Source organism: Neofelis nebulosa, chromosome 2, assembly GCF_028018385.1.
Source record: "Neofelis nebulosa isolate mNeoNeb1 chromosome 2, mNeoNeb1.pri, whole genome shotgun sequence".
Lineage (NCBI taxonomy): Eukaryota > Metazoa > Chordata > Mammalia > Carnivora > Felidae > Neofelis > Neofelis nebulosa.
In genome coordinates this window covers 1,496,117-1,509,553 of record NC_080783.1, presented here as the reverse complement: position 1 = coordinate 1,509,553, position 13,437 = coordinate 1,496,117, and the positions used below count along the sequence as shown (strand labels likewise).

Here is a 13,437-nt window from a genome sequence, read left to right as displayed (position 1 = left end):
AAGAAAATCATAAGGAAAAGAAACTACATTCACAACACTGTACTTATAAAAAAAAAAAAAATCGCAAATAAGCGGACCCACGCAGTTCAGACCTGTGTTGTTCAGGACTCGACTGTCAACAGCATATGAAGTGCTGTGGAGGGCAGCATGGCACATGGGCCAGGCTGTGTGTTACAACAGGTGGCTACGGAGCCTCTGAAGAAAGAGTAACATTTGAGCAAAGACTGGAAGGTGCTGAGGGAACTGGCCAAGTGGACATGTGGAAGAGGGTCCTTCAGGCAGAGGAAACTGTTCGCACAAATGTCCGGAGGCCAGAGTGCTGCAAAGCCAGCAGGGCCAGGCTCTATGCCAAGTGGACCAGGCAAAAGCAGAGGAGATGATAAGGAGATGTTGATCGTATTGTACCTTGAACCCTAGACATCCATCACCCCCTCCTCCAGGCTACGTATGAGCCATGCGCAAACTGTTTCCATTTGCGTCCACAACTTGAACATAGCACCGATGTGGCACAAAGCAGGTGCACGGTAATGTCTGGTCAAGCAATCAGCCATTTCCCGACCTCAAAATCTTTAGGAAGTGCTTTTTTATAGAGTTACAGGAGTACTCTCCACAATTTCCCATCCTCAGTCCCGTTTACTGCTCTCTAGAATCATATGCAATAACTGATCTTTCATGACACATTTCCCATTCCTTTGCGTATTCAAGTAACAAGGTGAGTACCCTTTTCTTCTTACTCATTTTTCTCCTGCTTACTGAAGTTCATCTATATCCGCTGTAGAAAGTACCAGGAAGTGAACGGTTATGGGGGGGGGGGGGGGGGAGCAATCTGTCTAGTGCATGTACTGCGGCAAAATATCACCTCCTTTATTCTGGGTCCCTCACTTCCACGATCACAATTCCCAGGACACCAGATATTAAAAAGGTAATCACTTTTCTTTGGCGGCCTGAGTTATCGCCTAAAAACACGTATATGGCTTTGATAAGACAGTTGCACTGTCCTAAAATCCTCTCATCAAAATCTTTAGGAAGGAGGTCAAGCAAGTCCCTTTACAATTTGACACCAACGTAGCTCCAGCCCTTAGCAAGCAAAGACGCTACTCTGCGACCACAGTTACAAAAGAAAGTTCCCTAAGGTTGCCGGCCTCAGTTCTTTTGCTTCCTTGGTTCTCTCTGCGTCAACGTCATCCCACTGTTCTCAGCCGTAGGAAGTCCTAATCCCTTCAGATCTAACCCAACGCCTTCTCTTCGCTTTCTGCTCCACAGTCACATCCCCGCGGCGCCCAGCAAGGGCTGGGCCCCAACTGGGCTTCACCGAGCAGCGGTGGATGCCGCTTATAGTGGATGAGGAGCGCGGGCCCCGGGCTCTCCTAGGCTCGGCCGCACCTGCTCGTGCGCCCGTCGTCCGGCCGCACCGGGGCACCTGCAGGCTGGCCTCCCACGCCACGGCGGCCCGGCGGCCGAGTCACCTCCGCTCCCCTCCAAGCCTTGTGCTCGGAGCTCAGGTGACACGGCCCGGAGAAGCTCCCGGCCCCCAGCAAACCTGCCCGCGACTCAGGACCGAATACTCCGGGGGCCGCGGGCGTCCCCCCGAGAGTGACCCCGGCAGCCGCGGCCCCGAGGCGCGGGGAGGTGAGGGAGTCGGCGCCGGAAGACAGGCCGGCACCTCCCCCCGCCCGCCGCTTGCCGCTCACCACGCGCTGGACGACCGCCGCCAGGCCCCGCGCCGCCGCCGACGCGGGGAGCCCTCTCAGCAGCCTCAAGGCCATGGCTCCGCGGTCCGCACCGGCTCAAGGACCCGAGGGGACGCGGTCGCGGTCGCGGCGGGGTCCTCTTCCGCGGCCGGCGCGCCGCCGTGACGTCACGGCCGGGGTGCCCGCGCGACGCCTGTCAGGAGCGTCCGGGCGCGAGGCGCAGGCGCAGGCGCAGGGCGACGGGTGTGGGCTCCCTCTGGACGGCCGCCCCGGCCGGGCTCCCCCTGCGCCTGCGCCTCGCTCGGCCTTCGCAGGGTCCGGCCGCCCGACCTGGGCCTGCGGCTGCGACAGAGACGCTGGAGAGCGTCGGCGGGACTCCGCCGGGGTCCCGAGGCCGCCCCGGCGCTGGCAGGTGCTGCGCCCGGGACTCCCCGCTCCCGCCCGCGGCCCCGAGGCCGGCCCGGGCGGACCTGCAAATCACCTGGGTCTCCCCGCCCCCCCTCCCCCCCGGAGCCGGAAGCCCGTCCGAGGCCGGGAAGGTGGCCCGGGACTGGGGCGGGGAAGGGAGAGGGGCCGCGGGCGGACCTGGCCGCCCCAGGGCCCTTTCCGGCGTCCTCGTCCTCCCGGCCGGGCCCGAGGGACCCCGGGTCTGGCAGGGCGTGCGGCACCTCGGACGACACTGGAACACGCGCGCGCTGTGGGTGCTCCATCACCGCAGTCCTTTCGAGGGTCCTGGTGCTCGCCTCCCCAGTTAGCACGAGTTGACTTCCACGTGAGATGTCTTTCCTGCCTGCCGTTCGGAAAGGTGTCCGAATCTCCCATCTCTCGGGCTTCTTCTCAACACCCGGACGTTTTTATCGTTTAACCTCCTCTCGGCTTCGGCTTTTCGGAACGATCGTGGAATTGCATGCCCGAGTGGGAATGCCGTTGTGAACACGAAGGTCGGCCAATGATGCTTCTCCGATGCGAGAATCCTGCTTATCCACAGTGCAGAGTCCTACTCCGCAAAGCCAGAGCGTCTGCCTTCGGAGACCGGGGATAGGCCCTGAAACCTGTTTTACAAGCGGATTCTGATGTCAGTGGCCGGCACCGAGAGAAATACTGTTCTAAACCCTGCGTTTTCTGAGAGCGGGCGCCGCGTTCACATCCTACCTCCACGGTGTCCCCGGCCCCAAGCAGAGCCCCTGACACATTGCACACGCACCTCCAGTAAGCAGGTGTGACCAGGGAGCCCTAAGTCCTCCAGCCCCAGGGAATCACCAAGGTGTCCCATCACTCTGGGGAGCCCACTGCCCTTTCCAAGGTGTTGCAATTCTGGGCGGGGGGCTCTGTCAGCTTTTCTCATCTTTGTTACCTGTCCCGTTGTATCTTGCCTCCAGAACTCCCATTCGCTGGGATCTTTCCCAGCCTGACCCCAGATGAAGACACATGCTTTATGTTATTTTCCAAGATACAGTTCTTGTGTGAACAACTTGTACTGACTGCAGAGGGAGAAAGGGAGAGAGACCACAGTCCAGTCGGAAACAAAGTCAGGTTAAGTTAATATCAGACACCACTGCCCTGAAGCTCTTCACACATGCCTGACAGGTGAACCACGGTCAGGCCTCCCAGCGTCCCCCCTCCCCTCCACCCCGCTCTGTTCTGGGTGTGAAGGCGCTTTGCAGACCTGGCCTCCTCTCGTCTCCTCCCTGGTACCTCCTCCAGGGCTGGACCCTGAGACAGAAGGACAAGAGACATTCTACTGGACACAGCTCTGAACACGGACGTTTGTGAGGAATATTGAAGTAAGGGATGTTACGTATAACTGCTTTTTTAAAACCAAAATTTATTTAAACAGATCTCGTAACTAGAGTAAGTTAAGCTCTTGGTACACAAATAGTATGTTTTGAGTGTCCCTGGTTGTGAGCCCTTCGTAAACACCCTGTTATGGGACCTTGATAGCCAGCTACGACCAATACTGTCCTTCCCTGTCCTGAAACACTGGGAAAGGGAACAGTGCACTCAGGAAATTCATTTCCAAATGAGCTCCATTTATAAATACCCTGCAAGTGATAATTCTGTCCAGCTTCAGTTTGAGCGATCGTATGATCACTACAACAGTGAAACCAAAGGAGAGAAGATTCAATATTGGTTCATAAGGAAAAAGCGATGTTTCTGGATCAATAGGAGATACTTGCACTATCCTGAGATCACATAACTTGTGAGGCTTTACTGGTGAGATTCACATTTATGTAAAGTACACTTAGAAAAGGCTGTCCCCCAAATCGTAATCTCTCAAGTCTCTGAGATACTGTATGATACCTAATGTGTTAGTACCAACTAGCATCATAAATCTAGTGACGGAAACCTCGCGGTAACGGAGAAGTTGAGTGCGTGTAGCTGGCTGCAGGTACGGCTGGACCTAGATTCGATCACTATTCTTGTGTCACTTCTGACTTCTGCTTCCCTGGAAACTTGCGTCCCCACGAAAACCCATACGTGGATGTTGGTCACAGCTTTATTATAATAGCCAGATGCTGGCCAGTTAAACAGACCATGACAGGTGCACACCGTGGAATGCTGTCGGCATTGACAGAAAAGAACAAACCAGGAATCACACTATGTGGAAAATAACTTCCGAGAAAGTTCAACATTTGTGTGTCTCTCCCAACAATACCACATGATCTTTTTTTTTTTTAATTTATTTTGAGAGAGAGGGAGAGACAGAGTGTGTGTGCACACATGAGCGGGAGAAGGGCAGAGAGAGAATCCCAAGAAGGCTGTCCTGTCCTGTCAGCACAGAGCCCGACGAGGGGCTCGATCTCATGAATCGTGAGGTCATGACCTGAGCTGAAATCAATAGACGCTTAAGCGACTGAACTCCCAGGCGCCCCAGCACCACACAGTGTTGACTACCGTGGCTCCAGACCAAGTCTCAAAGTTGGTAGGCTAATTTCTCCGCGTCCATTCTCCCTTGAAATTGTTTTAGCTGGTCCGCTTCCATTGCCTTTTTGTGAACATTTAAGGGCAATCCTCTATGTGCAGAAACTCCTACTGTGATTCTGCTGGTAATTGTGTTAAACCTGCATAGCAGTTTGGGGAGATTTTGCCTCTTTGCCGAGTCTTCCTACCGTGCCCAGCAGACGCCCCCATTTATTTGCATCCTCTCTGGTTCCTTCCACCAGCACACCACACTTTTCAGCATGTAAGTTCTGCATTTAAAACTGTTGAGTGCCGGGGCGCCTGGGTGGCACAGTCAGTTAAGCGTCCGACTTCAGCCCGGTCACGATCTTGCAGTCTGTGAGTTCGAGCCCCGCGTCAGGCTCTGGGCTGATGGCTCGGAGCCTGGAGCCTGTTTCCGATTCTGTGTCTCCCTCTCTCTCTGCCCCTCCCCCGTTCATGCTCTGTCTCTCTCTGTCCCAAAAATAAATAAAAAACGTTGAAAAAAAAAATTAAAAAAAAAACAAAACAAAAACAAAAACAAAAAACATGTCCCTAGAAGTAACAAATGAGGTCTGCAAGGTTGCAGGTTACAAAGTCAACACAAAATCTGCATATTCCTATATACTAACAACAAGTGGAAGCTGAAACCTAAAAATGCAATAGCGTTAATAATTTCTCCAGAATAAAAGTGTAATACTTAGGGATACCCTAGCAAAGCGCGTCCAGGATCTGTACGTTGGGAACAAACCACCAGAGAGAAAGAAGTCGGAGAAAACATCAATCGTCAGAGAGATTTGCTGCGGTTCCCGGACTTTAAGACACAGCAAAGCAATAATGTCGGTTCTTCTCTAAATGATCTGTACGTTGAATGCACTTCCCAACAAAATCCCATCAAGATTTTTTTGTGCACATGAAGAAGCTTATTATAAAATTTATAAGGAAACATACAGGCCCTTCAATCATTTCGAAAAAGAAGAATAAAGTGGGAGGAGCCAATCATCCCTGCAATGTTAGGGATTTACCAATTAGCTACGTTTCTCAAGATCCTGTGGTTTCGGTGGAGGGACAGACACACAGATCAACGTAACAAAACAGAGGATCATAAATAAACCAACACAAATATTCTCAACCGATACTTGACAGGGTACAAATGCAATTCAGCGAAGGAAGGGGGGCTTCTTACACAACGGTGTTGCAGAAGTCGGACATCCATGGGCCCAAAAAACTGAACGTGGATGTGCCCCTCACCCCACACGCGAAAATTAACTCAAAATGATCACGGGGGTAAATGTACACCTACAAAGTCATAGACACGAGTGACAGAATTACCTTCAGGACCGAGGACCAGGGAAGGACTTCTTGGACTTGACCTCAAGAGCGTGATGCACAGAAGGGAAAGGTGGTTCATGGAACCCCACAAAATCAAAAAGGTTTGTTCCGTCGGGGACCCAACGCAGACGGAAGGGCAGCGGCAGACGGGGAGAAGAGGCGCGCAGCCTGACAAAGGCCTTGCGTTCGGGACCCGTAAGGAACTCTCAAAGCTGAACATTCAGAAACAGCCCAGCTAGAAAACGGGGGAAAGATGTGAACAGACACTTCCCGGAAGAGGATGTGTCCGCATCGCTAGCCGTCGGAAAAAGGTAAATTAAAGCCCGAGGAGGCGCCGCCGCGCCCTTGCCGGAGGGGCGGAGTGAGACACGGCCGTGACCCCCGCGCTGGAGAAGACGCAGAACCTGGTCACGCGGTCGCCGGCGGCGGGACGGGAAGCTGCGCGGCCGCTCTGCTGGAGAGTCGGCAGGTGCCTTTGGCGCTAAAAACGGGCTGAGATCCAACCCGGCCCTTGGTCTGCGGAGAAGTGAAAACAGGTTCACAGAGAGACTTGTGCTTGTGCTTGACTGTTTACCGCACCCTCGTGCCTCGCACGCAGCCAGCCGCTGGGGCCCCCCCGCTTGTCCTTCCGCGCGGGGGCACCCCTGCTACAGAGCACTGGTCGGCAATAAAAACAGACTGTGGGTGGACCGCAGGGGAATCAGGCTGAACGGCAGCCGATCTCAAAAGATCACGCACGGTGTGATTCCGTTTGTATAACATCCTTGAAGGCACAGTTACAGAGATGGAACAGATCAGCGCTTGCCAGAGGCCAGGGCATGGAGTGTGCCCCCTGGGGTGATGGAAACATTCCACATCCTAGAAGGTGGCAGCCCACGAAGCGACACAGGCAATAAAACTACAAAGGTACAGGTGTGTGTGCACACGCGTGCACACACGCACACGCACACACATACACACACACAGATGAGTGCACGTAGAATTGGTGGGAACCCAGATACCTTCTGTGGATCGCACTGAAGTCAGTGCCCTGCTATTCACGCTGAACTCGTCACACAAGATGGTGTCATCAGGGAAGCCTGAGCGAAGGATGCAGAGAGCCTCCCTCTATGTCTCCCTGCGACCTCCTGTAAATCTATAATTATTTCAAAAAGAAAGTTCTAGAGGTGCCTGGGTGGCTGAGTCACTTAAGCGTCCAACTTTGGCTCAGGTCATGATCTCACGGCTCATGAGTTCGAGCCCCGCATCGGGCTCTGTGCTGACAGCTCGGAGCCCAGAGCCTGCTTCGGATTCTATGTCTCCCTCTCTCTCTGTGCCTCCCCTGCTCATACTCTGTCTCTCTTTGTCTCAAAAATAAATAAAAACATTAAAAAACAATTTTTTAAAAAACGGGGTGCTTGGGTGCCTCAGTCAGTTGAGCATCCAACTTTGGCTCAGGTCATGATCTCGTGGTTCACAAGTTCAAGCCCCGTGTCAGGCTCTGTGCTGACTGCTCAGAGCCTGGAGCCTGCTTCGGATTCTGCGTCTCTCTCTCTCTCTCTGCCCCTCCCCTACTTGTGCTCTGTCTCTCTCTGTCTCTCAAAAATAAATAAACATTAAAAAAAATTTTTTTAAGAAAGTTCTAAAAATTGTGTTCTAGGTGCCAGCAACAAAGGAATAGAGATTAATTTTTTTTAATTAAAAAAGTAAAAAATTTTAAAGTTACCATTTGTGTTTTAAAAACCCAAAACTCAAATATGCCCAGAAAGATGTGAAAGATGAATACACTGAAAATAACAAACAGTATTGAGAAGTCGTAAGTGAATAGAGGGGTGTGCCTTGCTCTTGGATTAAGAGTCTCAAAATTCTAAAGATGACAGTTCTCTCCAGATTGATCTATAGATTCAGTATAATCCCAATAAAAATCCAACAAATTTTTATTTTGTGGAAATTGACAAGCTGATTCTCAAATATGTATCCCCCACCACCCATTTGGGAAGGGCTAAAGATAACCAAGGCAATCTTGAAAAGCAAGAACAAAGATGCTGGACTTACTACCAGACGTCAAGATTTTAAAAAGCCATAGTAACTACAACTGCATGGCATCAGTGCAGGAATAGACACATAGACAAGTGGAACAGAATTAGGAATCCAAAAAGAGAGGAGGATGGACAGACAGGGAGATGGATGGCTGGGTGAATGGATGAGTGGATAGATAGGTGATAGATAGATAATAGATGATTGATAGATAGATAGATAGATAGATAGATGATTGACAGATGATACATAGATGATAGATGATAAATATAGATGATAGATAGATATATAATAGATAATAGATATATAGATAGATGATAGGATAGATAGATAATAGATGATTGATAGAAAGATAGATGATAGATAATAGATGATAGATAGATGATAGATAATAGATACATAGATAGATAGATAATAGATAGATGATAGACGATAGATAGATAATAGATAGGTGATAGATAGCTAATAGATAGATGATTGATAGAAAGATAGATGATAGATAATAGATAGATGATAGATAGATGATAGATAATAGATACATAGATAGATAGATGATAGATAGATGATAGATAATAGATACATAGATAGATAGATGATAGATAGATGATAGATAGATAGCTAATAGATAGATGATTGATAGAAAGAGATGATAGATAATACATAGATGATAGATAGATAGATAATAGACAATAGATAGATATATAGATAGATGATAGATAGATAGATAGGTGATAGATAGATAATAGATAGATGATAGATGATTGATAGATAGATAGATAGATAGATAGAGATAGATGATAGATAGATAGATAATAGATAATAGATGATAGATAGATAGATGATAGATAGATAATAGATGATAGATAGATGATAGATAATAGATGATAGATAGATGATAGATAATAGATGATAGATAGATAGCTAATAGATAGATAATAGATGATAGATAGATGATAGATAATAGATGATAGATAGATAGATGATAGATAATAGATGATAGATAGATAGATAGACAATAGATAGATGATAGATAGATATATAATAGATAATAGATATATAGATAGATGATGGATAGATAGATAGATAGGTGATAGATAGATAGATAGATAATAGATAGATGATAGATGATAGATAGATAGATAGATAGATAGATGATAGATAGATAATAGATGATAGATAGATAGCTAATAGATAATAGATGATAGATAGATAGATGATAGATAATAGATGATAGATAGATGATAGATAATAGATGATAGATAGATAGATAGACATTAGATAGATAGCTGATAGATAGATATATAATAGATAATAGATAGATATATAGATAGATGATAGATAGATAGATAGGTGATAGATAATAGATAGATGATAGATGATAGATAGATGATAGATAGATAGATAATAGATGATTGATAGAAAGATAGATGATAGATAATAGATGATAGATGATAGATAATAGATGATTGATAGATAATAGATAGATAGATAGATGATAGATAATTTGGTTTATGGAAAGGGTGACAGTACAGAGGGAAGACATGGTCTTCTCAATAAATGGCAAGTGCCGGACACCTGGGTGGCTCAGGCGGTTGAGCGTCCAACTTCGGCCCAGGTCATGATCTCACGGTTCGTGATTTAAGCCCCGCGTCAGGCTCTGAGTGCTGACAGCTCGGAGCCTGGAGCCTGCTTCGGATTCTGTGTCTCCCTCTCTCTGCCCCTAACCCACTCACGTTCTGTCTCTGTCTCTCTCAAAAATAAATAAACATTTAAAAAAATTTTTTTAATGGCTGGTGGCTGAGTCAATTTGATATCCAGATAGAATAGCAGGAACTTTAGCCGGTATCACATACCATAAATTAAAATCCACTTCAGGTGGGTTGTAAATCTAAACATGAAAATTTAAACAATAAAGCTCCTAGAATTAAATAGGAGAATATCTTTATGGCTTGGAACGGGCAAGCATTTTTTAAGTGGGAAGTAACTTGACTGTAAAGGGAGCAAATGGACAAACTGGACGTGAAAATAAAGCAGGTCCTCCTTATTGGAAGACACCGTAAGAGAAGGAAAAGGCAAACCCAGAAACCCAGAAACTAGGACATTTTTGCAATAAATGCATCGACGGAGGCACGTGCCCAGAACATGGAAGAATGCCCGCACGTTGAAAACAAGCAGCGAGTAGATACGCGGCTAGGGGAAGACGTGGTGAGGGGCACCTGGGCAGGTGCACCTCCAGGACAGCCGACCGCTAACCTCACGGGGACACTGCGTTTGTCACTGGGGAACTACAGACTGAAGCACAGTGAGATCCCAGCATGACCCCAGGACAGTGGCTGCTCTGAGAAATCCTTAGGACACCAAGGGTGGAGGAGACTCGGAGCGGCTGGGACCCTCACACACCGCTCACGGGAGCGAAGATTGGTGTACCCGCTACGGAAAACGGTTTGGCGGTTTCTACTAAACCCGCCCAAACACATGCCTCGCGTTGAACCAACTACAGGTGGCACCTACGTGTGGCACCTACACGTACCTCCGTCCAGCCCAGGCACACAGCTCGCAGCTGAATGTATATTAACGAGAAGAAATGACCCAGAATGCTCGCAGGGGCACTGCCCGTAAGAGACAGCATCTACAGCACCGTCCACGCAGTCAATGCATAGATGTGTTGTGATACGTTTATGCAAGGCGATATTACAGGCGATCCGCACGAGTCACTGCTACATGCAAAAACATAAAGGATTCACCCAAGCGTCCTAGCGAATGAAAGGAACCGTCCGGCATCTTCATGACTGCATTCATAAAAAGCTCAAAAATACCAAACCGCCTGCTGTCCTTTCGTGAAAACGAAAGCAGATGAAGCTTTATGATTTGTGCACGGTTCTGCAGTTTGCTAAATTTCACTTGCAAATCGACTGTCGAAAGCATAAAGTGCAACATGAGATAGCATTTTGTTATCACTATGCATGAGACTTTAGGACATCTGATTGTCCTACTGTGAAAATCGACCTAGCCCAAGACCTTTTTCAAGGCAGCCTTAAATTCTTTGTTCCTCAGGCAGTAGATCAAGGGGTTGATTATTGGGGTGAGGACCGTGTACACAGCAGAGACGAGCTTGTTGGAGCTCCGGGAGTCGATGGCCTGGGGCCGGACGTACATGAAAAGCAAGGCCGTATAGAAGATGGTGACCACGGTGAGGTGGGACGCACAGGTGGAGAAGGCCCTCCAGCGGCCAGTGGCCGAGGGGATGCGCAGGACGGCCAGGGCGATGTGCCCGTACGACAGCACGGTGGCCACGAGCGGCAGCACCAGGATGACGAAGGCCAGGACGAAGTCCACCAGCTCCGCGGTCGAGAAGTCTGTGCAGGCCAGTTTGAGGATGGGGGAGATGTCACAGAAGAAGTGGTTCAGGACGTTGGAGCCGCAGAACGTGGCGCTGGAGATAAAGTACACCTTGATCACGGAGACGGAGAAGCCGCACGCGAAGGAGACGGCCACCAGCCGGCCGCAGAGCCCTGTGGTCATGATGGCGTGGTAGCGCAGGGGGTGGCAGATGGCCACGTGGCGGTCGTAGGCCATGGAGGCCAGGAGCACGCACTCGGTGCACACCGAGGAGCTGAAGAAATAGAGCTGGGTCATGCATCCGACAAAGGAGACGCGCTTCCGCTGCAGGAGGAAACCGTCCAGCATCTTGGGGACGATGGCAGACACGTAGCAGATCTCCAGGGCGGACAGGGCGCCCAGGAAGTAGTACATGGGCCTGTGCAGGGAGGAGCTGCTCCGGACGGCGAGCAGGACGGCCAGGTTCTCCGCCAGGACGAAGAGGTAGGTGAGCAGGAAGAGGAGGAACAGCACGGGCTGCAGCCCAGGGGCCGTGGGGAAGCCCAGCAGGACGAACGCGCTGACCGTGCTGCCGTTCTGTCCCCTCATTCCCGTGTGCCGGGAGCCCAGGCCTGCAAAACACCATCGTTCCAGGGTGAGGGGCCTCGGGGCCACTCGGGAGAAGGCAGAGCTCCCCCCGCAGGAGAGGTTCAGCCCCAAGAGCAGATGCTGCGCTCCACGAGCAGCTGGGGGAACAGAAACAGTCCCCACGTGAAGCCTTTCCCATCACGAGGTTCCCGGTGTCCTTGGGGCCGGTCATGCTAAGGAGGGGGCCCTGCAGTGCCCGCCCACGTCGTCCTCCCTGTCCCACAGGGTGTCGTTTCCCTACAACCTGGAGTTCTCCAAAGACTCTAATCCCAGTAAGGAGATCCACAGTTCTCTGCAGCCAGGGTCGCGCCACGGTCGCCTGGTCTGCTGTTCGTCATCTCGCACCTTCTCCCTAAATCAGTAGATACCGAACCTTCCGCCTGGTTTCAGGGTTGATTTTATAAGAGGAAGGGACACCAGCGGGGCTCATGGGATGGTGGGATATGGTGCCCCAGGTTAGCCAGACCCCAGACCTAGGCACACCCACGGGGCTGGGGGTCTTAGGGAGCAGCAGGCACCTCCCAGGCTGAGAGGGAAAGCGGTCACATGTCTATCTTTGTGCCATCTCGAAACCCCTAAAAGTATGACAAAGCAGTAAAAAGATAAAAACCCATAACATCGAGACAGCAAAAGAGACCAGGAGGGGAATATCAGCAAGGGAAAGATTTCCACCCAACTCTGGAAGGAAGAAAGCAGATGGCAGAAAGTGGCGGGGGCAGCAAGGGTAGAGGAATCTAGAGTCTTCTCAAGGGCCTGTATCTTCCCAGCACCTGACAGGTGTGACGGGAGGAGGTGGAGGCGGTGAAAACAGGGCTCCTACATGCAGTCTGCTTCCAGAAAAGTCTAGTGGCTGCCCTTGCACGGCTCTCCCCATCCCCCGTGTGGGTCCCCAGAGCCGGCCTTGATGGGACAAAGGACCACGTCACCCTCATCACCCTCATCACGAACCAAGTATTGTAACATGAAACACGTCCCACCATCGTCACCAGGGCCCTAGGAAAACAAGGCTGACATCTCCAGGTTCAGATGAAGTCAGACCCAAATCGAAATGCTCACGGGCTTACCTGACACCGAGGCAGAACCAGGACGCAAGCCTGGGTCCTCCGCCCCCATGGCTGCAGCCCCTCCCCCCAGAGAGCAGCAAGAGAGAAAACAAAGCCATCTGGTCCTGGGTCAGAAGTCCGGAGTTGTCAAGAACAAAGATGGAGTTGCCTTCTGACACGAGACCCTAATAGTTTATACGAACCGAGATCACAAAATAAAAATATTTTTCAGAAGGAAGAGGCAGACGATGCCCTTTAAGGAAGAAATGGTGGCTACATAAGCTTTGTCACATCTGTGCTGGAACACTGTGTGGTCACTGACAAGAAGGGACACGTCTCTCCATAGGTATGGAGTGATTCCGAGATACACAGTTACATTTTCTAGATATTCTTAGCAGCGTGTACAATGCGCCTCCCCTGGTGTAAGTAAGGGCACATATGTGAGCGGAGCGTGTGTGACGGTCACACGG

General features: G+C 50.1%; 2 protein-coding genes across 4 annotated transcripts in view; both read right to left on the bottom strand.

The window, feature by feature from the left end:
* NDUFA10 (NADH:ubiquinone oxidoreductase subunit A10) overlaps positions 1-1,834 on the bottom strand; it is a 51,898-nt gene extending 50,064 nt beyond the window's left edge. For all 3 annotated transcript variants that reach the window (XM_058699231.1, XM_058699251.1, XM_058699241.1), the window contains exon 1: positions 1,692-1,834. In XM_058699231.1, the coding sequence (XP_058555214.1) occupies positions 1,692-1,766 (75 nt within the window). In that variant the 5' untranslated portion in view covers positions 1,767-1,834. The remainder of the gene's footprint in view (positions 1-1,691) is intronic.
* A 9,108-nt stretch (positions 1,835-10,942) lies between these two features.
* LOC131492705 (olfactory receptor 6B2-like) lies at positions 10,943-11,898 on the bottom strand. Its single transcript, XM_058696445.1, has one exon. The coding sequence runs from the start codon at positions 11,883-11,885 to the stop codon at positions 10,965-10,967; it is 921 nt and encodes a 306-aa protein (XP_058552428.1). The 5' UTR covers positions 11,886-11,898; the 3' UTR covers positions 10,943-10,964.
* Positions 11,899-13,437: the final 1,539 nt, after the last annotated feature.